Below are 23699 nucleotides of genomic sequence, written 5' to 3'. Positions count from 1 at the left end.
CTTCCGAATTATGAGCTAGAAATCCAAGATACGGGTCAAGAGCCTACCGACTGCCAAACAAGCAGCCACGGTCATCACATTCGTATATTCGAGCATAGCAGGAGAGTCGAGGTGCACAGTTGAGAGTCTGAATCTCGTTCTGCATTAGCCGCATTCGAAAGCATGAGCCGATGATCTGAGGTATTAGCCAAGTAAAAGAGGTCTATCCGCACGGCTGCCCAATGTGATCTTGTTCACCGTTTAAGTAGCCTTGCGCGGGCTACGGCAGAAGCTGGCTCTTTAGTGAGATCAGCACACCGAGGCAGCAAGGGGCGAGGCGCTGTATACATCATCGCAATTTTGCACACTTTCTGTTCGCCAATCAACTACGTCGTAGGGGGGTGCGTTCCTAGGCCGAGAATGCTGTACCCGTAACCCTGTAACCCCCTACGCATCTTGTGTTCCCACGACGAGGTATGTTAAGCCGCCCTTCCCTTTGATCTACTTTACAGCCTCACTGCTCTATTTTTTCTTTTCTACCTATATATATCCAGCCTTCCTACCTTGGACTCTCCTGTGCTATCTTCCTTTAGTCGTGTTGTGGATAGACTCGTACCTTGATGACGACTTATCTGCCTCAATACCTCCCCAGTCACCCTCTACTATTGTTTCCTGCTTAGATCGTGGCACCCCTCAGTATTGCTGCTTTAATATAGAAACAGGTAGTATCATAAGGCCACAGAGATAATTTAATTACTAATGAGGTATTCAGCAGGATATTAGCAGGATAACTACCTTTCCTTCCAAGAAGCCTATAGCCTGGAAATATCCAGATCAGAAAACAACACTCTGACACCGGCTTAGAAGATGCTCACAGAGCAATAAGAAACAGAGAACGAGGGTTCTTCTAATGATGAATCCGCGCAAGAACCCAGTACTCGAGTATATTTACGACACTATGCTACTATCCCACAGATAGCTACAGTTTATCCTCCCTTCTCTTCAAGATCTCCCAAACCCAAACCCAGCCTCCGATAGCCGAGTGAGCCAAACCATGACTGCGACTCTCGAGAACCTTCCTCTCTGTCCCCCTTTCCCTCCACTCACTATCCACCTGCGCGCCCCGTCGACGACGACTACTACTACCACCCCGACGAGATGGGTTTGCGCAATACCCCCCCTCTAAAACCCAAGATAGTCAATCTGCAGCCATCGCCGAGCCCGCCACTAGCCATTCCCTCGCCTGAGGTCACCCCCGACTCTAGCCCGGAACCCCCAGACTATTCTGATCGCAAACGTCAACATCGTCGTTCCCGAAATTGGTCAAACCTGGGAGATGCCAAGTTGGTCGAAGTCATGGGTGGTGGCAAGCAGCCCGAAATTACGTACCAGGCTGGCCAGGAGACGCTTACCTTAAACGACGACTGGGATACCGACGAGGAACACAGAGACATGACTACTATTGAAGGCGTTAAGAAGGGCACAAAAGGCATGTGCAGCCTGGCCGCTATTGCCGCTGGCGCTCTCGCATACAAGGGCAATGCCGCGCAGAGGGCGGACGGAGAGCCCATGGACGGCGTGAAGCCCACGATCCTATCAAGTGCCTCGACATATGCCGGCGACACTCGCGGGTCCTCATCACAAGATCCCTCGATCAAACCTGGGTTCGTGGTCTCGTCCGGCGGCCTCCCTCCCATCTGCCAGCACTCGCCACAGTCACGCCTCCCCAATGGCAATGGCACCGGGCCCATTACCCTGCCCTCCCTCGCCGCCCAGCTGGGAGATATCAACCACCTCCCTGAGCCAGGTACCGGTGACTCTCCCTATCCTCAGTTTCTGCCGACACGACCAAACCACGGTCCGCCCCCGCCCCACCGACGGCTACCCTCGCCGAGCAACCCCGGCAACTACTACTATAACCAGAACAACCACCAGAGAATCGCCCAGGCTGACAGGACCCAGTATGACACCGCTGCGGAATACGACAGCAGCAATATTGAGACGCCCTGCACGGATCATTCGGCGCCAACGCCTTCCCTCCCAATTGATCGGATGAGTATAGACGGGATCACGAACCCGCATGTAGATGGCTTCAAGTGTACATATCTAGGATGCAAGGACGAGCCATTCCCGACCCAGGTGAGTCTTTGCGTGGAGAGAGGACAAGTTCAAGGCTAAGGTGGAGCCAGTACCAGTTGAACTCCCACGCCAAGGTGCACTCATCAAACCGGCCGCACTATTGCGCAGTAAAGGACTGCCCTCGAAGTGAGGGCGGGGCAGGGTTCAAGAGGAAGAACGAGATGATCCGGCATGGGTTTATACATGATTCGCTAGGCTACGGGTGCCCGTTCTGCCCAGATAGAGATCACAAGTTCCCACGGCCAGACAATCTTCAGAGGTACGTTGTGGCTGTTTTGCCTTAAAAGAGCACAGATCGCAAGTATACATAGGGCTAATAGTAGTATAGACATGTCAAGGTTCATCACGTGGACAAGGACAAAAATGACCAAAAACTTAGAGATATACTCGGGCAGAGACCTAACGGGCATAGCAAACGTAGACGGCGGGAGCGCCCAAATTAAGCGAAATTTTTAAGGGCACTAAAATAAGCGAGTGCATGTCAGGGGCTGTTTTTATCACGTGAGGTGTCCTAAGTAGAGGTAGGCAGTAGGTGACGTGAGACACTACACTGGTAAACGTGTGGCATCATAGACAGTTTACAATTGACTTTGCCCTTGGCTCGCGTTTGCCCTTTCGAGAAAACTTAGGGGCATGGTGAGTACAGTAATGTGAACCCCAGGAGTGGAACGGTTTTTTGCACCAATGTGAATGGTATGACTGTCTCAAAGCTATACCACCATCCATGACACAACCCAACACCTTCAAACTGGAGTAAAATAGAACAAGTAGAATTAACCTCAGTCACGAGATAACCTAATTGATCCAATAGGTATGGATACCTCGGCATAATCGTCTTTGCTTTTTGTGACGAGTGATAAATAGCCCTCCCATTCCATTTATTGCGTCTCTTTCTTAATTATTCCTATGACCGTACTACAGTCTCTCTCCGGAACAGACTCCACTGTTCCGATCTCGCGATTGAGAATAAACCTATAGTACCGTAATTAATTGGATATCTAGCTAGGTTCCAACCATTGACAACTTACGTGGTAGACAAGAACACTATGGATTATCTCCCTCTAGAGGTTTTACGTTTTATTATAAAGGAGGTATGGCCGATGAATATATCATTATATCACGTTCTAACTAGAAAGGTGTCAAATATACACGACCTATTACAGCTCTGCATCGTATCAAAGACCTTTTATAGCGCTACTATACCAGAGCTATACACTACTATTCTTATCCGGGCCGACGATGAAGAGTGTCTGCATATGGTAAAGGTTAAACATTTCTTGCAGAATTTAGGCCGCATGAAACATGTAAGAAATCTTCAAGTCCGATCACCTTTCTATGTCAATCGCCCAGAGCGATGTATACACAACTGGGATATGATTGATATGGCTAGGGGTAGTGCTTCAATCGGCAATAAAATGAGGAGGATTGACAAGCTTAGCGCAAGCCTACTGGCCGTCTTGGACCTAATAAGAGAAAGTGAGCTGCGAAGCTTCAGGTTTGCTTCCCCTCTCATATTATATTAGTGCACTACTTACTCACGACTAGTTGGGAGATAGGGACTTGTATTCGGCCGCAGATACTAGGCCCTACTGGTTATTTAAACAGCAAACAGAATAAGCTCGCAGTGATAAACCTAGTTACTATGGGTATGTGCGAAATTAACGAACGTGGTAACAGCCCGATCGAGCTTGGGCAATTTAGTTGCCCCCGGGACATTTCCTGGATAGGCATGTGGAGTGACAGAGACCTTGCGGCCCTTAATACCGCACTAAAAACAAATGCGAACCACCTCAGGCGACTTGAACTGGACTTTGTTAACATGTCGTTGGACCCGTATAAACACAGTTATCTTGCCAGCAGAATTCTGGAATTGCCTGTGGATCAGTGCAAAGTGAGGTTTCCATCCTTGAGAGCGCTTTCCCTTAGTTCGGTTTCTCTTGAGGCCAGTCACAAGGAGCTAGCATACGCCCTTAATATACACAAACTGTCGTCTTTGACCTTGCGGAACTGTCCTGGGTGGGAGGTTCTTCTCACATCAGCCATGGAGCGAGGACATAATAGAAATCTATCCTCGATAGAGGTAGTCTATCACCGGGATACTTGGAAACCTGCGATCCCGATTCTCATGGCTTTCTTTTGGCCGGCCCCCTGCCTCAAGGACCTTTTTGTTTCTCTCAGCTTCCCTGGCCACACTTTTGAATTGTGGAATGTAGCTAAGAATCAGAGTGGGCTAACCAGGTTTGTTTATCATGAAAAGACGTGGCAATTCAGAGAATCTGGCTCGGACGACGGCGACTTAGAGGTTGATAATATCAATTTATCGCTTTCTACGGAGGATGTAAAATGGCTAACTCTGTCTGGACCCGAGCATCCTTTTGCAGGGTCGCGATCAGAGTGCTTGGGGCTGAGCTGTGATTTAATGATCTTGGTACGGGTTTGAATCCTTTAAAGGCCATAAACTAACACTTGTTCAAGAAACCTATAGTTGCACCGTTTGCTACTAGTCTCAAGTTCAAAATTTTGCACGTACGGAGGTTTGGCGAGGGTTGTTTGAATGGCCCAAGAGTTGGCATCTACGAAACAACCAACGGCAATAAATCGACCCTTGTTGACTCTCTTGGTTCTACGAGAGACAGAAGTATGGCTGAGATATTGGATTCAAATCAGCCCCTCAAACAGTTCGCTAATTGGGTATTCGGGCCAGACGGTCTTTTGTCTCTCCGAGTACTTGCATTTGGAGACTTTTCTTATATGGATCGCTTACGAGACAGCAATCACCTATTATGCAGACACTCATGGTCCTTTCAACACCCACGTACGAAAGAGGTGGTTGCTCTCGCATTTCGGCACGTGGAGAAGACCGATCACGTGTTGTGGTCCCTCGTCGAGCTCAATAAAGACTTTCTAGGTGCTTGTCCAACAGAGCCAATTTTTGAATATTGGGCTTCAGCCACCTAACACTTCGGGTTATGGTGGCAATTTCCGAGGTATTCTCGATCAATCAAAAGGATGTACCAATAAACACGCAACTATATTCGTATAGCTATTCTCTACCCAGAGATTCCACATATGTTGAAGAGTGAAAGTGATCGATACCGTCTAGTTGGCGCCGGTTCTACATGCCTCCTTGGTTTTCTTTCTCTGCTCGGTCACTTCCCTCAGTCTCGCCGCTTGCGGAGCAAAGCGTACGGCCGCTGTAAGTAAGATTACAACCACAGATCACCAGCCTCTTTTGTTAGCAACAAAAGGAGCGAACATACCAGTTACGAGATATAAAGCCCCATTTCGGGCGCGCTTATATCGCCTGATCGATGAGTATGTACAGTACTGGCAAAGGTACGGAGCAGACTGCCAACATGAGTTTGCCTCTATAGCAACGGTGGAGTCCTAAATTATAGCCCTAATACTGTCTGTACATGTAAAAAACTTTAATATTCTTCAACCTCCACGGCGCCGCTATTACATGTTTCCCTTTCCTAGGATATTCAAAAGAAATTATTGGCAGACCCAGGTTAAATTAAGGTTTGCCTAGCTCCATCTTACCCCGCATTCTACCCCGCATCATCGTTGTTCCGTGAGTGCATCAAGTCTGTGTTTTTGTCATAAAATACATCGTGACGTACCAATTGTTAAAGTTTCCATGTACTCACATCTATTTCCTCCGTAGTAGTGTATTGAGAATTATTAAAGAACCCTCAGTTATAACCAACACCATATGTATGACAAATAGCCCCCCCCCCGGGGCGGGGTTCCCCCGGGGGGGTTCTCAAGGAGTAAGCGTAATCTTAGCGATGGCCATCATAATTACGAGATGAGTGCTATTAGGCTAGCTTGAAAGCATATACGCTTAGTAACAATCATAGATATGGATTGTGATGGCCACGGGAGGTTGATGTCGCCTACAAGTGCTACGGCTCCATCTATTCGATGCTGAGGTGGGCCAAGCATCCTAAGGTTAGCGCTTACCCAGCACCATATAGATGCCCAGAGTAGAAAACACTCAGGAGAACTGAGGAGGAACAGTAATAGTAATTCTAGGGCAGCTGTCAACTCGTATCCTAATAGTTGTCAATTCACTCTATCCGCGTTCATACTTTCGAAGACATCATTAATGTGGTTTATAAACCAGATTCATCCAATCTACCAAATTACGACCGCACCTCCCACATGGCTTCCTACGAATCATTGCACTCACTCTTGCTTCAGAGAAAGGAGGGGGAGTTGAAAATCAAAGACCCTAGGACCACCGGCTTGTGCGTGGATAATATTCTCGGAGATCCGAACACACTCGCCACTACCTCGACTTCTATGGTACGTTGGACCTTTGCGCAAAGCCTTCATGTCTGTCTGACTAGCCATTCTCAAACAGTTGGCGTGGGTTCTAACTTTCGTGGCGTCGGTGATCGCATCCACCCAGGACACGGATCCCTACCCTAACTACTGCTGGTTCAGCGTAGCTTTCATGCTCTGCCTGATTGTTGGCATCTTTGCCGTTATCGCGTCTGATACGACCGAGGAATACCACGTTGCCATTGTTGGTTTCCTTGCTGCTGGGCTTATTTTGACCACATCCTCCGTTAATAATCTACTTTACACTTCTAATGCAGCAAAACAAGCCGCTGCCTCGGGGTTTGTGGTACTATCTATAGTAAATGTAAAGATAACTCTACTTTAACCCTACTTGTAATTTGAGGGCTATACTGATAACGACCAGATTGCATGGATCTTCTACATTTCCAGCCCACCAACAAATAGAACTGCAAGGTTTGGAAGCATTACATGACAAACGGCGCATAATTGATTAATTGAGAATGGGAGAATGGTAGCAGAGAAATTACCGGTCGCAAATGTTCATATACAAGAACTTATTTAGAGTGCAACTCGTCTCTCGTCCAATTTCGTCCAACCTACAACGGTTTCCCTAAGCTCATTGCCTATTTTCCTCAAAACTCCACTGAAACACTTCAAAGGTTTATAATATTCACAACTAGATACTAATTCAATATTTAAGAATTAAAGAGAAGTTTATACATACCTTAGCATCTACTACTAGGAAATTTAATTTTATTGTAGACTAAGTTATATGAAATGTTTAGCAAATTTCTTTTTACTTACATACAAATACATGAATTTTTTATTACGTTTTTACTAAAACTTAAACTAATATATACTAGAAATGTATCATTACTATAAATCTTAGTAAATTCTTGAGGATTCGAGGCAAATTATTAAGAGTTTTATTGGATTAAAACTACAGCATGGTGAGGTTGGTGATAAACACAGACTTTTGGGGACATACTGCATCATCACCACAATCAAATTCCAAATTGTAAAAGAACTCCCTCTTCTGCTTTTGGCTAGCATATTAAAGTATCCGAATTATGGGGGCGTCCCGCTCAGTTTCACTCTGGCCCCCTCCAGACGGGCACCTTTATTACTAACCCAAAGACCCTTAGTACGCATTGTATGATAGATCTCATCGTCCGAGACCCCTAACCTATCCTTTGGAAGCCACAGAACCAAAGGACGGGAGGTTAGAATGTCGTCTCGATTTGGGTCTCTCTGAGCAGCCACGTATGTTATTGTCGGCCTCTCTTTGACCCGTTCAGGTTGCTTCTTAACCCCAGACTGGTCCTTTTTATGGATATCAAAGACTGATAGAGCTAACCAGCGTGGCTTGTAGCCATATACTAAAGTACAATGGAACAACGCAGTCATGGCTGTAACGATTATCATAATTACAGCCTGTGCAGTGCACGAAGCCTTGTCTTCTTCATCGCGGACAAGGAAGAACAAGCCACTCAGACATAATTCCATAAAGTAGATGCCCGTGAATAGCTGCCGTATTGCTGTAGGGTAGAACAGAGTACTTGCGGACAGATCTGAGTCAGTGAGCTTCGGTGGATAAGCTCGATATAGCATCCAAAGTACCCCAAAGCAAAAAGCACTGAAGAAAAGGATTATAGGAGCAATTACTGAATAAACTAGACCTATATAGCATGTTACTCTAGTTTCCACCAACGGTTGAGGAACGTACCAATACACGCAATATTTGTGAGGACTGGGATAAAGGTACCCCACCTCTGCAGGTCCAAAGACTTTCTTCTCGCCCATATTTGCCGGGCAGTTGTGTCTAACACAGGGGAGAGGAGATAAAGCTGAATAAAACTACCAAGGTGGAGAAGTGTGTGTGCGACTGTGGTGAATGTGTAGATTATAATGTAAGAGAAGAAGTAATTGCTCGCCTTGGGCAGGTTCTGTGCAAGAACTAGTGGGGCTGATCCGATGGCTCCTCTCAACTGCCCTGCAATGGTGGCAAAGCCTGCCGATAAGGATACTGTAAGAAATACCTGCACAAAGAGGAATGTGAAGTAATAAACCTGAACACGGCTTTCGGTCACCTGTCGCGAGTGGAGGCCCTGTTTATTTGCAAGACATTGGAGCATCGCTGGGACCATGCCAGTGATGAGGCTCACTATCGCCTGAGGGAGGATGCCTTGGAGGGCAGCTATTATCCAGCCTGGAAGCTTATTTATCCAATGCAACCAAGTGGTGGCATTAGCTAGGTATTTGACCTGCGAGAGTGAACCCGCAACTGTGACTGGGATGGCAAAGCCTAACGTAAGTGCAGCGACCAGCAGGTAGGTACCCATTGTACGGATGAGTTGCTGCCACCAGCTGTTGGAGACGTTCTGCCATATCGTATCAGCTACCGTGGTACCGTGCTTCAGGGTCCAAGATGGGGGGACCCGCGTCTTGAGCACTAGAGCTGCAAGCGGCGTCGAGAGTCTCTCGTTGAAAGAGACAAAAGCCGAGTTAGATTCAGGAAACTTGTCAGGATTTTGCTGCGCGGATTCTATCTCGAGATTGAGTCGAGCGACTTTCGCACGGAGATAATAGATCTCATCGACCTTGACCCCGAGAAATGGGAGAGACGGCAGCCACGGTCGCACCGGGAGGCGCATGGATGGCCGGTCCTTCTGGCCCAAGTAACTCATCCACAGCGGAGCATCGCTGGTATGCTTATCAACACTGTGGTCGCGAGGTTCAGTTCGGCGGTTGGCTCTGATGATAAGCTTCGTTTCGGCAATCTCAAGCCTCTCGACCAACTTGTCTCGTTGACGCACCTTGGCTCGGACACCGCTATAATCCCGATTCACCACTATACCGCATACCCCACCGGACGTGTCGTGGAAGTGCTTCTCCATGGCTTCGGTTGAGAGCGGCTTTTTCGAGTTCGAGACCACCAGCATGGATGATGACCTGCCAAGGCCATCCAAACCAGATGCAGCACAGCTCTGTCGTAGTCGGTGGTAGTCCTGAATCTCGCGCTGAAGCATAAGACATACCACTAGCACCGCAAATATAGCCAGCACAAGATGAGCCCAGTATCTGTGCGTATGGAAAGGCGTAATGTTTGAGAAACTAAAGCGGTCGAGTCCGTTCACCTCCCCAAGCTGGCTCCGGCCGTCAATAAGGTTTAGCGGGAGAAGGACTGTGGGTATTGTCAAGCTGAGGAGGAGAAAAATTCTCACTATTGTTTGCAAATAGCGGTCGAAGAAGTAGTTATCAAGTCCAGCACCGTACTTCATATCGGGGTCCGGCATTGGCGAGAAGAATACCCGCGGTGCTAGGGTGACTGGCTTCCATTTCGAGAGTGAGTTCCAGGGTGCTCGTCGAGAACTGTAAATCAGCGTCTGCTCTATAGAGTATACTATGCACCTACTATACTTCAGTAAATGGACGCTTTAGAAATATGTGGGCGGCAACTCCGAAGCATAATATTATGATTGATGTTGTGAGAGATGCAAGGAGGGTGCTTAGTGATTCGCCCTGCAAATGTTGGGCTTTGCCGGCAGCATTATCGAGGATTTTATTGATTTGACTGTTCATCGTCTAATAATTAACTAAAGTGGGATGAGATATATGTTGCGTATGAACGAAAAGCGAGCCAGAGCTTCAAAGAAAAGCAAAGTGGAATACTCTTACCAATTCTATTATCACTCACGCAGATATTAACTTGCTCGAATATTGTATCCCACCGTCACCTACAATCATTGCGCACTGGTTCAATCAGATGCCTATCAGCATTTACAGACAGCCTATCCCTGCCATGTATTGTTGGTTGGCCCTAGCTAGTCTCAGTTATTATCAGTCCGAGGTACGCACACTAGAAGTTTGCACCGCAGCTTTCGTGTGCGTTGCCCAAACTGATGGCTAACATCTTCGTGCATGGTCCGCAGCAACTATTATCCACATGGTGGCCCATCACTCACAGTCTGGCTGGCTGTGTGCGGGCCGATGTACTACTTACCGCCAAAAGGTACTGCAAGCTGCGGTGGACTTGGGTTTACTCGGTCAGCGATTTTTTATGTGATGCTGTTGCGAATGGGGCCTCATGCGCCCGTCACAATCCATGATCTTGCCTGTGCAAAAACATTGTGAAGGAATTTCTCTGCTCTTGAATAGATTATTTTAGTATCCAATAGGGGTTGGAAGCTGACATCTAGAGGCTGACGCAGGCACCACTTGCTTCTAGTAGTCTAAACCGCCTAGATAGGTGCTTATAATGGTGTACTTGTATTAAATTAAAGTAGGGGAAGATAGCCTCCCAGCCTATATATATGGATTTGAAGTAACATCATTGGAAACTTCGTGTGGGCTAATTCAATGGGAAACACTCAAGCACGGTGGGGTTCGCGGATACAACAATGTTTGAGCCCAAGTTTGACGATATTCACTATATCCATAGATAGAACGAAGCTCATCTTGCTTAAACAAGTACTATACAGCTTTTGAATAATATAGTAAACTTTGGTACATCCTTATCGCTATGCATAGTAGTGATGTCAACACCCTCTCAAGTCCGGTATTTTTCCTGTGGGAATCAACCAATTCACGGCAGTCCTTCACTTCCAGGTACCGACCAATCAATCATCTCAGAGAAATTTGGCCCAACGGTACTTTCATACATAGGAGCTGCTTCAGCCTGGCTCTCTCCGCTCACGAGTGACTCATTCCTTGTAGCCTCTGCCACCCCAGATTGAAGCAACCCAGCATGTATCTGGGCCACAAAAACAGCAACCGTGTTGACGGCGTTGCCTAATCGTTCGAGATCCCTACATACGTTAGGACAGACGTCTGATCAGAGAGAGGGTAGTCTACCCAAGCATGACTTCGTAGCTTGTTATTGGTTAGTAAGGGTTATCGAGTGAGCCTCGAGTGTTAACGTACTCTTCTTGTAGATCCTTTATGTCTTCGTCGATGCTGTGATGCCTTTTTATCCGTTAACAGAGGACATCGCATGAGGAGCATTTACATACACCTGCTTTGATGCCTGATGAGTCCTAGGAAAGCCGGTATTTGCTACAATACCTCCCTGGCGTTGTCTGTTTGGAGGGGATGGGGGGCTGTTGGGGTTATATTGACGCTGTCGACTTGCTGCAGCAGGGTACTGTTTAGGGAGAGGGGCAGCGTGCCAGTCCTGCATCTGGGACACAGGTCCCATCGCCGACATAGATGGGGCGCAGTGGGAGCTGGGCCTCCTGCTTGGCCTGCTGTTGAGAGTGAATCTCTTGTACGGAAATTCTTCTGTGGGGTTCGACATGACTAAGAATTAACTTATATTCGGATGATGTTGTGCAATGCACTCACCACGATATATATACTACCTACTACAGACCCCAGTCAGGGGCAGGACCAACTGGACTGTGGGTATTGTGAGGATTTCTGCAGCCAAGGAAGAGGGATTCTTGGAGAGCAAGCCTTCGATCGGGCTTGCGAAGGGAAACGGCAGACGGACTCCATTTTTGCGAAGAGCAGGTAGCATTTCAGGGGGTTCCTAGCCCTGAACCATACGCCCCACAAGCATGATGTTGGTTCTTAGTCGGGAAGGTGGCCCTTAGACTCTGCACCAACCCATGTAGAGTGATGCCCCCATCTAACGTGTGCGTTCTAGAGAGAAGACAAGATGGAGGGGGAGGGAGGCGAGATGGGGCTCAGCTTCTCTATGTTTCTAGTATCGGCAGGAACTGTAGTAATGGGGGCATCTCTACCCGGATGGGAGGGCTCGCGAGACAATCCACAGTTGGTTTAGCCCCTTTTTCTGGCCGCCTGCGGAGAAGGAATTCCTCCCCTCACAGCGGCGGTGGTCTGCTCTTGCACTGAGCTCTGTCCTATATTGAATGGACGTCTTATAATGACCCAGGAACCAAAAAACCCTTCTCGTGTGTGGGCCAGCATAGATATATCCTTATTATCTACTTTACGATCTGAGATGCCAGACGCTTCAGTTATAGATCTCGCACGCCAGTTTAATGCCAGAGGCCCCCAGCAGATACGAACGCCTCAAGCAGTGAGAAAGAAGTTGTATTCGTTGCCTCCAAGAAGAGGTGAGCATTACGTACCCTCCTTGAAGGCACACAGCGCTGACAGTTGAAAGGGAACAACAACACGGTGTCTGTACGATCTGAAGTGTTTCCTCTCGCTCATGCTCCCCAACCTGTAGGTTAACCAAATTTCGAACGACACGTTTTGCTGATCACGTTAGCCAACGCAACCCGGATGGAAAGTACCAGTTCCGCCATTCCTTGAGGAGGCACGAAGGCATGTGGCTAGCTTCCTGAAGAGTGGCTGTCCAGATCCAACTGTACCCATTATCTGGGACGGTATACTTCAACATAAGGATATTAAAGAGCTAGGGTGCTCTGAGAGAGATTCATACACGTTAAGAAGATACTTGGACTTCCTCCGAGTATGGAACTGTGCTCAGAGAGCCTCTTGGACACACAGTACCTGATAGTAAATTCTATTCACGCGAAAGTAAAGTCTAGTCTGCTCAAGTGCCTGCTAAGTTTGTTCATATCTTAAATCATATTGTCTAGAGCAGTCTAGCGGTGCTTCATCATTGTAATGGTAGACGATAATAATGGAAGGGTAGCTGACATGTACCACGACCTCTGCCGCCTCATGATGGGAGCAATTCCCATAATGGGTGACGGGCCGTGAGTTGATCTAACATCCATGGCGTTCTCGGTCCTCTTCCCAGTGAGGTCCCGTAGGCGGTTCTCGTCCTGTGTGTTTATACGGGTCGAATATTGGGTGACCTGACCCGTGGCCGAGACTCTTACGAGGTACATTGCGGCTTGGACGACTATACCCAATATGGCTTGCTGCCCCGTGCTACCGGCACATTTTCGGCTTCGGCATGCGGGGCGCTCCTTGCCCGTCAAGTCCATTGGTGCAGGGGTTAGTTGTTTTAGCCCACGTAGAGGGTGATGATAAATCGACCCCAAGGCAAGATTCCCTCTCCAACATGACAAACCTCCCTGGGCCTTCTCTATGGCCCCCATGGGAAAATCTATCAAAACGGCAAACCGTCTTGGGCGGATTCCGATAAGCGACATCTTTGCAAGTTACGATCTGAGATGCCAGAGCTGAATTTTCAAGAAGTTCAACAAAAAGAACCCTGAACGGCAGCGCACATTGTATACACCGAGGTTAAAAAGGAATGTTCTACGGATGCTTGATGGTGCTGTTCGATTATCCCCCGGGCCATGAGAAGAATAGGACATCTACTCAGTGCCCTCGACATTGTGATGTTCGATCACACAGCATCTTTCTGCACCCAGACGGACCCTTCCTACTTAGCCAGAAGGCCGTTTTTGAGAGGAAAAGGTATGGGAGAGGTCCAGAGGAAGGACTAGTGACCCCTGCTTTGCGTGGCATAGCGACCGTGGCATCCAGATGAAGCCGTATGGACTGCTAAACCCCAGGCTCTCGAAACAGATGGGAGGCATTGTTTTGTTTTGTTCATCAGATGATCTATTGGGTTATTTTAATACTGGCAATTTGCACCCCAAGAAATGAGTGAACTTCATCTCAGCCTCAATCACACCCAGATCATGTCATATCTTCGTCTCCAAAGTACCTGATGTCTCAGCCATCTTATCCCCCAGTAAGCATGCCTGTGTTCATGAGAGACGAATACTAAAAGGGTGTAGCTGGCGGCAGCCACTCCATGCCAGATGTGCGAGAGGGATGCAATGCGCGAGTTGCATGTGAGAGAGGCCGCAGCGCATGCTTACATTCAAAAACTCAAAAATGATCTTGACCGAACTACGGAAACCTTAGAGCAGTCTCGCGTCACCCTTACCCACTGTGAAGCAGCTCTGGTCGCGAGCTGGGAGCAGGTCCAGCAAGAGCGCCTTGGCCACGTGCGCTGTCGAGAAGAGCTCATCCTCGAACTCGCTTTTGAACGCGAGAGACATAAGGAAACCACTCAGTTGCTGGATCGGGTATTCAAAGAAGCCACGCGGAGTGGTGAGATTGCGGACCGTCTCGGCGAGAGAGTCGCTGCGCTGGAAGCAACAGAGCGGAACTCTCAGACCCCCCGAGCAATGGAACTGCTACCCAACACATCTCCCAATAAGAATCTGCAGGTTCACGCGACAGCTACTCCGAACGAGAAGCTCAAGCGTACTCGATTTCCTGGCATTTTACAGCCAGGCTATCAAGGCGGCCACCCCACTCCTCCAGGGGCGGCCTAACATGCGACGACGCAGGAAGAGCCGCGGCAGCACGAGAGCCTGGCTAAATTCCCTTAGGACCTGAGTAGGAATACCGTTAGGGCTTCTCCTCAAAAACTGCCGTTGGGGCGGGCACTAGATAGAACTACGTTATTTAGCTTGCTATATGCTAAAAATATTCAACTTCCACTGTATTTGTACTATGGTACCATTCGGCCTCTCCAGACCGCATAGAGGTGTGTGATCCCCAATTAGTGAGTCCGGGCTGCGCCGACAGCAATAAACAAAGTTGTGACGATCCATTAAGGGGCTATGGGTTGTTGGTCCAGAACAGTCGTGCTGGCCACTGTTGAGGGCTTCGTGTCCTCACATCAACCTTTCACATGCCATCCCCATCATGTGGTGCTCGAATCACAACCCCTTGCTTGCGCTCTTTAACCCTACGAAGTCGAACATGATCAAGCTTCGCTCCTAGCTTTCTAGCATACCTTTTTATACTTACGTCAACTCGTCCGAGTAGAGCTTTCCTAAAATGTTCCAGCGATCCACACCCAGGAATCCCAGTCCGGCAAAAAAACGCGACCTTTCACTCCTGCCACACTCAAAGCCGCCAGAAGTCAACCACCTCGACCATCAGATTGGTCTCCGAAACGGATCCACATCCGTGCTCGAGTTCTCACCAAGCCGTGTACAGCGCGCAAAGCTCGCCCCCAGCCTAACCCCGTCCGCAAGGATAGAAGAGCTCACGCGAGAACTGGGCCAGATGCGTCAAGAGATTCAGTTCTACCGGCAATGCTTTGAGATCCTACAGAGGCTTCGTGATAAGTCTTACGATGTGTACCAGCAAATCTTCCTAGAGCATTACCTCGACCCCGGCTCTGGCCGGGTGGGCGAGCTCATGAGCCAGCTCCACCACGCGCTAGAGGAGTCGGTGCGGCATGAAGCAGCTGCAAAAAGGGATTGGATAGGATTCTGGGGTCGAGAGTCTAACCAGATCGAAGATGGGGGTTGGATCTGAGGGGGAGAGGTGGGTTCTAGTGCCTCCGCAAACCATCACGCTCGACGGGGTAAAAGTAACGAGCAACGGTCACACTTATATGGAACGTTGCGGGAAGAAGGGTTGGCATGTACAACTTGCATTATGTGTGCCCTAGGATAGAGGAATTCTAAATCAATCAGATCTCGCACCAATGCCGGACAGGTCAAGGGCAGATCCCGTTCATTATGTTTTGTAGGTTGGGGGGCGGGGGGGGGGGGCGTATGTAGGGGCAAATAACATCACAGCCAGTGCGTCGCGCCGTGTACGGCGCACAGTAGAACCCGTCGTAAAATGTGACCAATTCCGGTCCTAGAAGGCTCTTGTGGAGATGGGAAACCTAAACCACCCATCAAGTCCGACCTTTCCGATAGGTAGAGCCTGGACATCCGCACGGCAGTTGGCCGAGAAGAGCTGGGCCAGATCCTTGTTGGCCACCACGATGTGAGTACTTGGTTCAGGCCTCATCATGGCCGTAAATTGACCACTCAAAGGGCAAGAAATTGAGACTCTAATTCTTTCAGTACTGTCATATTTCAACCAATGACCTAGGTAGATGTCAGGTATAACTGTAATCTTAGTCAATCTGATCTTGCACTGATGTCACAAAGTAGTGCAGCGCAAACTAAAGAGAGCCACCTACTGATCAGAAACCCAATTGCTCATGCGGGAATCGCGGCCAATGTGCCGTGCCATGTTTGATGGTTGACCAATGCTGGCGCCAGAAGCTCCATGGATGGTGAAACGAGACGGGAAGTCTAAATCTCATCTGCCACGGCAGACGCTGGGGCTAGACGAGCAGCTTGATATGTACGCGGCAATCATTTGATTGGATCTCCATGCGGAACCTATCTAGGGACCTCGTAATCCACGGCTAATAAGATAGTGCTCTTGGAAGATCTGCTAGTGCCTGGCGCGGCTCGGGCACCTCTATCATAGCCGGGCAGTTCTATTACTCCCCGGACCGAAGAGCTAGGGCCAAGCAATCCTTAGAAAAGCAAGGTCGAGTAAAACCTGGACCAACATCCGGCAATCGGCCGATCTGGAGCCGCCAATCCTTGTTCCTGTGAATTTGGCTGACGACTGCCATCCCCTTAGGCACGACGGTTATAACGGAAACCTTTATTAGAAGCTTTTCTCCGTTATTTCGTGATCGCTGTAAAAGATGGGACTAGTACATATTAGCTAATGGAATCGGTTTAATAGTCTAGAATATTACAGATTTGCGTAACACCCCCCAATCCAAGGCACCCCCCAAAGTTTTCTGTAGGCCAAACTACCACTTATATTAAGAAATTTGAGGACATCAGGCGAAAAGGATTTCCAGCCCATTATAATCAGTGGTTACTCTATATCGCACTCCAGACGGCAGCAAACAATTCTTAACTCCCTTTTTGAGCCGACCATTTACCTTGTAGAGCATGAAGGTCGATACACCATGGGCCCCATGTGCGGGCCCATGTGCACTGTGGGGCTGAACTCACAGCCCTGCGTAACTGCTAGTGAGCTGCACGACACCCCAGGCTAATGCATGGTCAATCATCCACGGGTCGCCAGTTGGCCATGACGGTGAATGGCAGGGGAGTGGAACATAGTAATCGAATCTGGCAATCACAAGACGGTCAGGGTATTGTCCTCCTCCTGGCTCGAACGTTAAACTAGTGAGGAAGAGGTTCTTGGATAATTCTTTTGCCCTAGGAGCATCTCCGCGGAAATGCATCGCTAACTACCGGGGAATATCTCCCGACGTTCTAGCTCTGGTCTAAATGACTAGTCCGATCGTACGCTACCCTCTACACATGATCTCCATGCCGCTGGCGCCGGATCGCCGCCCCGCCGTTTCCTGCAGGGGCGGTTGGAAATCGAGCTCAACGAGGCGCAAACGCTCCTCCATCCTCCGTTGCAGGTGCATGCGTGCCGTATCGCGGATGCCGGGAGCCGCGCAAACTTCTACGTTAGCTCGCCCCGTGGAGGTCTAGAAGAGGCGCTTACGAGACACAATCACCTTTCCCGTCTGAGCTCGGAATTCCTTCTCGAGCACCCCTATGATGTCTGGTCGACCATGTTTCGTTATAATTTTGTCATAGGTCCCGTCTGGCACGTCCTCTCCCTCGCCCGGGACGTACGTGTGCGCGTTGAGGATCAGCAGGATGTTAGCGGGCTTGCGTGACAGGAGCGGGTGCCTTACATATGCAGTATCGCTGGCGATAGCCTCGTCCATCCAGGGCTTGACCCACGTTTTTTGCCCTATGGCCCGTTAGCACGGTCGTATTGGCCGCTCGCCTCACTCACGCTCGTCCTCAATCTGCCAGACTAAGAGGATGCGGCGCGTCCGCACCTCGCAGCTGTTGTACCCCCTGATGAGATCCTTGATGTAGGGCATGTGACCCGCGATCCCGATCCCCGATGCGATCATTACAACTGTCCCATACTCCCCAAAGTCGTGCGGGGTTCCGTACGGCCCATCAATGAACGCACGGAGCACCGTGTGGGTACGCCGACCAAGTGCTGCTGTAAAGCCAGCTCTTGACTGCACGAGGAGGGACAGCATCAGACCCTTCTCGTCCCACTCCCACCACGATATCATGAAAGGGTGACCGCGAGCGCCCGTGAACAGCCCAAGGCTCGGGATAGAGAGGAAGATGGACTGACCTGCCTTGACGCGCCACGGCCTGGGGACGGTGATGTCTACGCGCAGGACGGCCATAGGACCGACGAGGCCGTGGTCGGATGCGTCTATGTTCGAGAGCTTCGTTGCCACCACTGTTGCCAAGGATCGACCCAGAGCGACATTCCTGAATGCGAAGACGAGCCAGTGGATGCCGGTTGCGCCTGCCCACAAAATCATGCCGATCTGCACGAAGAGCCCGGCCGCCGTCTTTGACGGAACGTGGCGCCATGTGGCAACTACGACCACGGCCGAGAGCAACGTGTGGGAGTTGAGGAACCACTCGTAGATGGCACGTCTTACGAAGCCCACCGAGATGAGAAAGATGAACCCGAAGGCGGAGCTGGCCTTGCACAGGATGTCAGCGAGCAGTTCTATCTGGGGTGGCATGCCGGCCCCTACCACCGCTCCAAAGAGGTTCGGCGCCGTCCATGCGAATGCACTACCGCCTGTCAGAGAGGTGATGGTGTGCAGAAGTACCTGTGCGACCGCTGTTCGACCAAACCACTGATGAGACCAGATACTGTTTCGACGCGTTATCCCCAAAAGCTCTGCCACCAGGCTCAGCCGGGGACCGCAGAGCAGTGGGATCATGTTGATGACTGCCATGGTGGCGGCCCGATTCCCAATGTTGGCTCTCGTTCCGATCAGGACCAAGAGGATGTTAGCGAGGAGGTATACAACCACAGCCACGGCCCCGACCCGTGTGACCGTGCCCACAAAGCGGATCCGTGGAAAGAGGAGCGGGTAGACAAAGTGCTTCAGGACGAAAGATAGCTGCAAGCAGCCTGAGGTAATTGCGCGGACCACACGATAGACGCTGAGAAGCAGCAGCCACAGAGCAATGAGACAACCCGACACGAAGGAGTACCAGGACGGGCTGTCCATCTGGCCCAGCTTTGACCATACCCAGTACAAGAAGGTCGTGAACGACATGGCTGAAGAAAATGACGAGCCTGGGCATAAGACCGACTGTCAAATAGCTGGTGGGCGTGCAACTGGTATGCCTCTCAAGTGCTGGTAGCCATCAGGTTCCCGTGGGTGTTAGGATAGGAACATGGGGATGGCCCGCCTGTTCAAGGGGGGTCAACCCCACCCCAAACAGGCCAGCCATCACAGTGCGGCCCTTGGGACGACACAATACCCAGCGCCCCACTAGTTCATGGCCTAGGAGCCAAGTCCATCCCTTAAAATGGGCAGCCATATAACATGGGCTGCAGGCCTGGAGTGCGGATTCATGCCATCGAAACTCGTCCGCACCCACCATGAACGGCACCGATTGCGACGATTTCCGCCTAGCCAGAAATAAATCTGAGCAGTTCCGGAAGGCGAGGAATAACTTCTTTCGTCGAGGCAATGAGATTTGTTGCAAAACCGAAGCAGAAATGCTCGTTCTGATTAAAAGAAAAGACAAGTTTTATAGGTTCTTGAGCTCAGGCGACTTGCTCCACGTGTCGGAGGCAGAGATCGTGAGTACGGCCTAAATCAAAGCTCTCTGCACCGGGGCTGATTGTTATAGGAGGCTAACCTGGCTATGGCCAGAACTCCTGCGGACATGCCCGAGGTCACGGTCAAGGACACACACGTACCGGCTGTACCTTTAAAGCGAAGGGCAGAATCTTCTCTCGTCGTGCCTTTAAAGCGAAAGGCAACATCTCCTCTGGTTGCGCCTATAGAGCAAGAGGCTACATATTCTCCCGCTGTACCAGAGGAGCAAGGGTCTATACCTTCTCCAGTCGTGTCTACAATAAATCAGCCCGTACCTTCTCTGGCCGTGTCTTTAAGACAATGGTCTACACCCCCTATTGTACGGCGTCAAGTGAGCTCCCCTACATCGTTTAGGGCTAGGCAGAGCAACGTAGGACATGGACCACTGGTATCGCTTGCAGCGTCAGCGTTTAGCCGCATCAAACAAATGGCAGCAGCCTCGAGTAATCAAACCTATCACCCTGGTCGTTAGAGAGAGTGCACTTTCGAATTGCTCGGGATGATTACATTGTTCACAAGGACGCGGGGGGTTCGGCTAGTGCGTAGGGATATTTCAGGGCGTCACATAGTGAATACACAATCAAACACATTAGTTATCACTTTATTTTCACACGCAGCTCCTTCACCGTCAACTGAACCACATAAACCTGTTCTAACCTGGCCCGTCTGACCGAAATGAAAGATTCATACTAGTCGTGAAGGATACGGGGGTCTCCACCGAGAAAGTACCGCGCCAACTTCTGTTAGGGCATGTGGACTGAGCTAGTCATTCATGGTCATCGTTTGAGGGTGTAGTATTGATACAATACTATAGCAGGGTTCAAGTGCTATTACTGCAGTGCGTGTCACACACACTCAGTTTGTTCCCCCCCTCACGATGTGTACAGCAAGGCTATGCCCGTAAGAGAAGAAGTGACAGAGGGTTTTACGAGAATGAAGAAAGAGCACCCATTGCAAGCCGCGGATAGGACCTGACAACAGGCACGTCAGAAACAGAGACGATGCCCATCATACATCTGACCTAGCATGCAAGCCCCTCGTTTACTACCTATGGCGTATTCTGGATGGGCTTCCGTGAAAATGGATAGTATACTCCCTACTCAACAGATATACCATCTTCCAGATAAATAGCGATGGTGTCTGAGATCCGGCATGAGAGAAATATAAACGTAAGACCTTTCCCACCAAGTCTGAAGCAGAGTACAAACATTCAGCATGGCTGCAACAACATCATCAAATCCTAAGCCAAAGAAGGGCCAGAAACCTGCTACGGGGGGTATAGTCAAGGATCGCCCCCACAAGGAAAAGAAAGATGCGAAGACGCTGCTCGAGGAGGCCAAGGCACAGAACAAAGAGATTCAAGAGCAAGATCTAGATGCCATGGCCACGGACAAGCGTGAGCGCGATAAGGCCAAGGAAGACAAGCTTGCGGATAGTCTCTTCGTCCAAGAGAACGACCAACCACAGGAGACGGTGAGTCCCATGTTACGTTCAATGGGCTCTTCGCTAACTCTCGCAGGCTCCAGGATCGAGCACGGTAAATGGCACCGATGTATCAGACTCTGGGACGCAGCCCAGCGACACAAATCCACCTCCTGGCTACGTTGCAGCTAGCTTGGACCCGGATAAGCCCAAGGCTTCCATTGAAGAGGTTCTGCACGGTCAGGGCCTTGAGAGGAACGTCATTGCCACTCCCGAGGACGAGATAGAAGACAAGTGGAGCGATGCTCGCTTCCGAAAGAAACATGGGTTGGGCCCAGACGATCTCAGGGCCATTGGCACAGTTCGGCGCTTCGGCAATGGCAAGATGCTTGTAATGGCAAACGGCCCCAAGCATTCTACCACTTATCGTCTGTATAAGGTGAAAGGCGAGATGGCCGGATTCAATGTGCCCGGTTTGCCAGATCTCCTGGAGGATAGGATCGGAATGGAAGAAATTGAGACAGTTGAGACTGAAAAGAAAGGCAAGAAAGGCAAGCCAAGTTTTAAATACGGACCGGAACACGCCAGAGGTATTCAAGGAGTTGCCTGGTATGTGGTCGAAAGTGCCCTGCGAGATTTCCCTGATTACTTTCCAAGGGCAGTGGACCTAGTCAAACCGAAGACGAAGCCTTCCGACTTTCCCGTTACTAAGTACGACGAGGAGGGAGTTCCTGTAGGGAGGATGAAGATAGTTAACTCCGTTATTAAAATCCGATGGGAAATCAATGGAGAATCTGTCTCGAGCTGGGAATCGCGAGAAACCGCCCGTAGGGTATTTGAGGGGAAGGGAGTAGCCGACGAAAAGATCTTCACGGCCGCTCAAGTGCAGGAGGGTGACTTTGAGGAGTGGTTGAAGAATCCACAATCGCCTGAGAGATCGGGAACGCCATGGCGCTCTGGGCTTGAGCCAACACCTGAGAGAGAACTGACCCCTGGCCTTATGTCAGATAGGGGTGGCACTCCTGCCTCGTTGGCTCGCAGCTCGAGGGCACGAACTCCTGGTCCAAAGGTCATGATCCAGGAGCCTAATCCGGGAGGCAAGATAGATCTGATGTCAAGGGACGCGTGGATAAAGGAATTCCTTGAGATCAAGGGGATTACAGACCCCGCATCGATGTCACCTCAACAGGACGCAAACATGATGCAGTCCTGGAGACTCTATAGCGCTACGATGGCTGTCGCATAACTACAGCAAACGCCTTACGAATTCCATGCTAGCTGATTCTATATGGTTTATTTTTGTTTTTTGCTTGCTTTAATTAGTCTCAAATGAATCTTTTCTGTATTTGGTCTTGCCTAGTTGATGCAATTGTATGTCGGAGAATTTAAAAATTTAGTTAAAAAATCCCAAAAAAAATTGCATGTTTGAAGACCAGTTCATAGTAGTGCACTTGCATTAAGACGTGGCATATAAGATACACACACACAATTTATTAACGCCCGGCAGGTAACCGAAAGGGCAACTATTACTAATCTACAATTACAATTCTTAAACTAACTCTATATCTCCCTAAGCCCCTAAACTTTCTAATTCTGGCTTTTATCGTCTCTTTTCTATTACTTTATAACAGGTCCTGTAGGTTAGTAATTATTAGTAGACTAGCTTAAAGGCTATTCTCTAAGTGTTTAGCGTCCTATCTTTAGCAGCTAAAGCAGCGCCTACTATTCTTGTACTAAGTAGTTAGTGTTAATAGTGTTTAGACTACGAGGTATCCTCCTATAGTTAGCTAGCATTAAGTCGGCCTATAGCTATTACAAAGTGTATCGTTATACAAACTACTTTTATGTTTAGCGACTAGTTGTCGTTATTAGATAGTGATTTTCCTCTTAGGTAAAAAGACATATTACTTCTATAAACGACCGTACATTAGAGCATCTCTAATTAGTATACCGTCTACTTAGAGTATTAGAAGAGAAAATAGTCTATAGTCTCTCTTACCTGCCTGTACGTACATTGTTCTGATTCTACTATATTAATATAGTAAAGATATCCGTTTAATCGTACTATACCTGTCCGAAGCTAAGCTAAGACACTAGCTTCTTTCTGTATTAGTCTATCATATAGCTTTCGAGTGTGTTTGCCCGGTAGTATAGTGTTAATTCTTTTAGAGTGTTTTCTAACGTTTCCTAGTAGTAATCTTGTTATACCTCGTTTAGCTCGTACAACCCTAAGGGTTATAGACCGCATATTTAGTAATTACATCTATAGCGTCGCGCCTTTTTAGGTCACTACCTTTGCTTTCTCTTTAGCAAGCTTTAAGAGGTTATCCTCCTTACATAACAAGAGCTACGCGACTCTTAGTATATTCCCTTCTAGCCGTAGCTTTCTAGTGATCTTATAGAGCCGACAGACCTGTTCTTAACTAGACTGTTACTAGGG

At 49.1% G+C, this 23699-nt stretch overlaps 11 protein-coding genes across 11 annotated transcripts; 7 read left to right on the top strand and 4 right to left on the bottom strand.

Moving 5' to 3' along the window:
- Positions 1–2031: 2031 nt before the first annotated feature.
- M430DRAFT_101797 (hypothetical protein) lies at positions 2032–2561 on the top strand (the record flags this gene model as incomplete). The annotated part of the gene is made up of 3 exons (XM_024860745.1): positions 2032–2118; positions 2169–2377; positions 2447–2561. 3 exons carry the CDS (start codon positions 2032–2034, stop codon positions 2559–2561), a joined length of 411 nt encoding a protein of 136 aa, XP_024720658.1.
- A 657-nt stretch (positions 2562–3218) lies between these two features.
- Positions 3219–5076, top strand: M430DRAFT_101769 (hypothetical protein; the record flags this gene model as incomplete). The annotated part of the gene is made up of 4 exons (XM_024860739.1): positions 3219–3613; positions 3664–4546; positions 4594–4725; positions 4786–5076. 4 exons carry the CDS (start codon positions 3219–3221, stop codon positions 5074–5076), a joined length of 1701 nt encoding a protein of 566 aa, XP_024720657.1.
- A 1092-nt stretch (positions 5077–6168) lies between these two features.
- M430DRAFT_275757 (hypothetical protein) lies at positions 6169–6901 on the top strand (the record flags this gene model as incomplete). Its single annotated transcript, XM_024865659.1, has 3 exons — positions 6169–6429; positions 6488–6772; positions 6833–6901. The coding sequence occupies exons 1-3, from the start codon at positions 6286–6288 to the stop codon at positions 6899–6901; spliced, it is 498 nt and encodes a 165-aa protein (XP_024720656.1). The 5' UTR covers positions 6169–6285.
- Positions 6902–7497: 596 nt separating this feature from the next.
- M430DRAFT_275755 (hypothetical protein) lies at positions 7498–9326 on the bottom strand (the record flags this gene model as incomplete). The annotated part of the gene is made up of 2 exons (XM_024865658.1): positions 7498–8108; positions 8156–9326. The coding sequence occupies 2 exons, from the start codon at positions 9324–9326 to the stop codon at positions 7498–7500; spliced, it is 1782 nt and encodes a 593-aa protein (XP_024720655.1).
- Positions 9327–11014: 1688 nt separating this feature from the next.
- On the bottom strand, positions 11015–11725 carry M430DRAFT_27773 (hypothetical protein; the record flags this gene model as incomplete). The annotated part of the gene is made up of 3 exons (XM_024865717.1): positions 11015–11237; positions 11353–11394; positions 11442–11725. The coding sequence occupies 3 exons, from the start codon at positions 11723–11725 to the stop codon at positions 11015–11017; spliced, it is 549 nt and encodes a 182-aa protein (XP_024720654.1).
- Positions 11726–13007: 1282 nt separating this feature from the next.
- On the bottom strand, positions 13008–13889 carry M430DRAFT_275749 (hypothetical protein; the record flags this gene model as incomplete). The annotated part of the gene is made up of 1 exon (XM_024865657.1): positions 13008–13889. Exon 1 carries the CDS (start codon positions 13521–13523, stop codon positions 13008–13010), a length of 516 nt encoding a protein of 171 aa, XP_024720653.1. The 5' UTR covers positions 13524–13889.
- A 161-nt stretch (positions 13890–14050) lies between these two features.
- M430DRAFT_27771 (hypothetical protein) lies at positions 14051–14666 on the top strand (the record flags this gene model as incomplete). Its single annotated transcript, XM_024865715.1, has 2 exons — positions 14051–14074; positions 14121–14666. The coding sequence occupies 2 exons, from the start codon at positions 14051–14053 to the stop codon at positions 14664–14666; spliced, it is 570 nt and encodes a 189-aa protein (XP_024720652.1).
- Positions 14667–15177: 511 nt separating this feature from the next.
- On the top strand, positions 15178–15663 carry M430DRAFT_18904 (hypothetical protein; the record flags this gene model as incomplete). Its single annotated transcript, XM_024863981.1, has 1 exon — positions 15178–15663. The coding sequence occupies one exon, from the start codon at positions 15178–15180 to the stop codon at positions 15661–15663; it is 486 nt and encodes a 161-aa protein (XP_024720651.1).
- A 1993-nt stretch (positions 15664–17656) lies between these two features.
- Positions 17657–19237, bottom strand: M430DRAFT_58519 (hypothetical protein; the record flags this gene model as incomplete). Its single annotated transcript, XM_024868734.1, has 2 exons — positions 17657–17928; positions 17974–19237. The coding sequence occupies 2 exons, from the start codon at positions 19235–19237 to the stop codon at positions 17657–17659; spliced, it is 1536 nt and encodes a 511-aa protein (XP_024720650.1).
- A 377-nt stretch (positions 19238–19614) lies between these two features.
- Positions 19615–20309, top strand: M430DRAFT_50371 (hypothetical protein; the record flags this gene model as incomplete). Its single annotated transcript, XM_024868144.1, has 2 exons — positions 19615–19818; positions 19869–20309. The coding sequence occupies 2 exons, from the start codon at positions 19615–19617 to the stop codon at positions 20307–20309; spliced, it is 645 nt and encodes a 214-aa protein (XP_024720649.1).
- A 743-nt stretch (positions 20310–21052) lies between these two features.
- M430DRAFT_58517 (hypothetical protein) lies at positions 21053–22505 on the top strand (the record flags this gene model as incomplete). The annotated part of the gene is made up of 2 exons (XM_024868733.1): positions 21053–21310; positions 21357–22505. 2 exons carry the CDS (start codon positions 21053–21055, stop codon positions 22503–22505), a joined length of 1407 nt encoding a protein of 468 aa, XP_024720648.1.
- Between the last annotated feature and the right edge of the window lie 1194 nt (positions 22506–23699).

This window comes from Amorphotheca resinae (genome assembly GCF_003019875.1).
Source record: "Amorphotheca resinae ATCC 22711 unplaced genomic scaffold M430scaffold_6, whole genome shotgun sequence".
Lineage (NCBI taxonomy): Eukaryota > Fungi > Ascomycota > Leotiomycetes > Helotiales > Amorphothecaceae > Amorphotheca > Amorphotheca resinae.
Note: the sequence above shows the minus strand (reverse complement) of the source record. Positions and strands in the feature narration are given on the sequence as shown.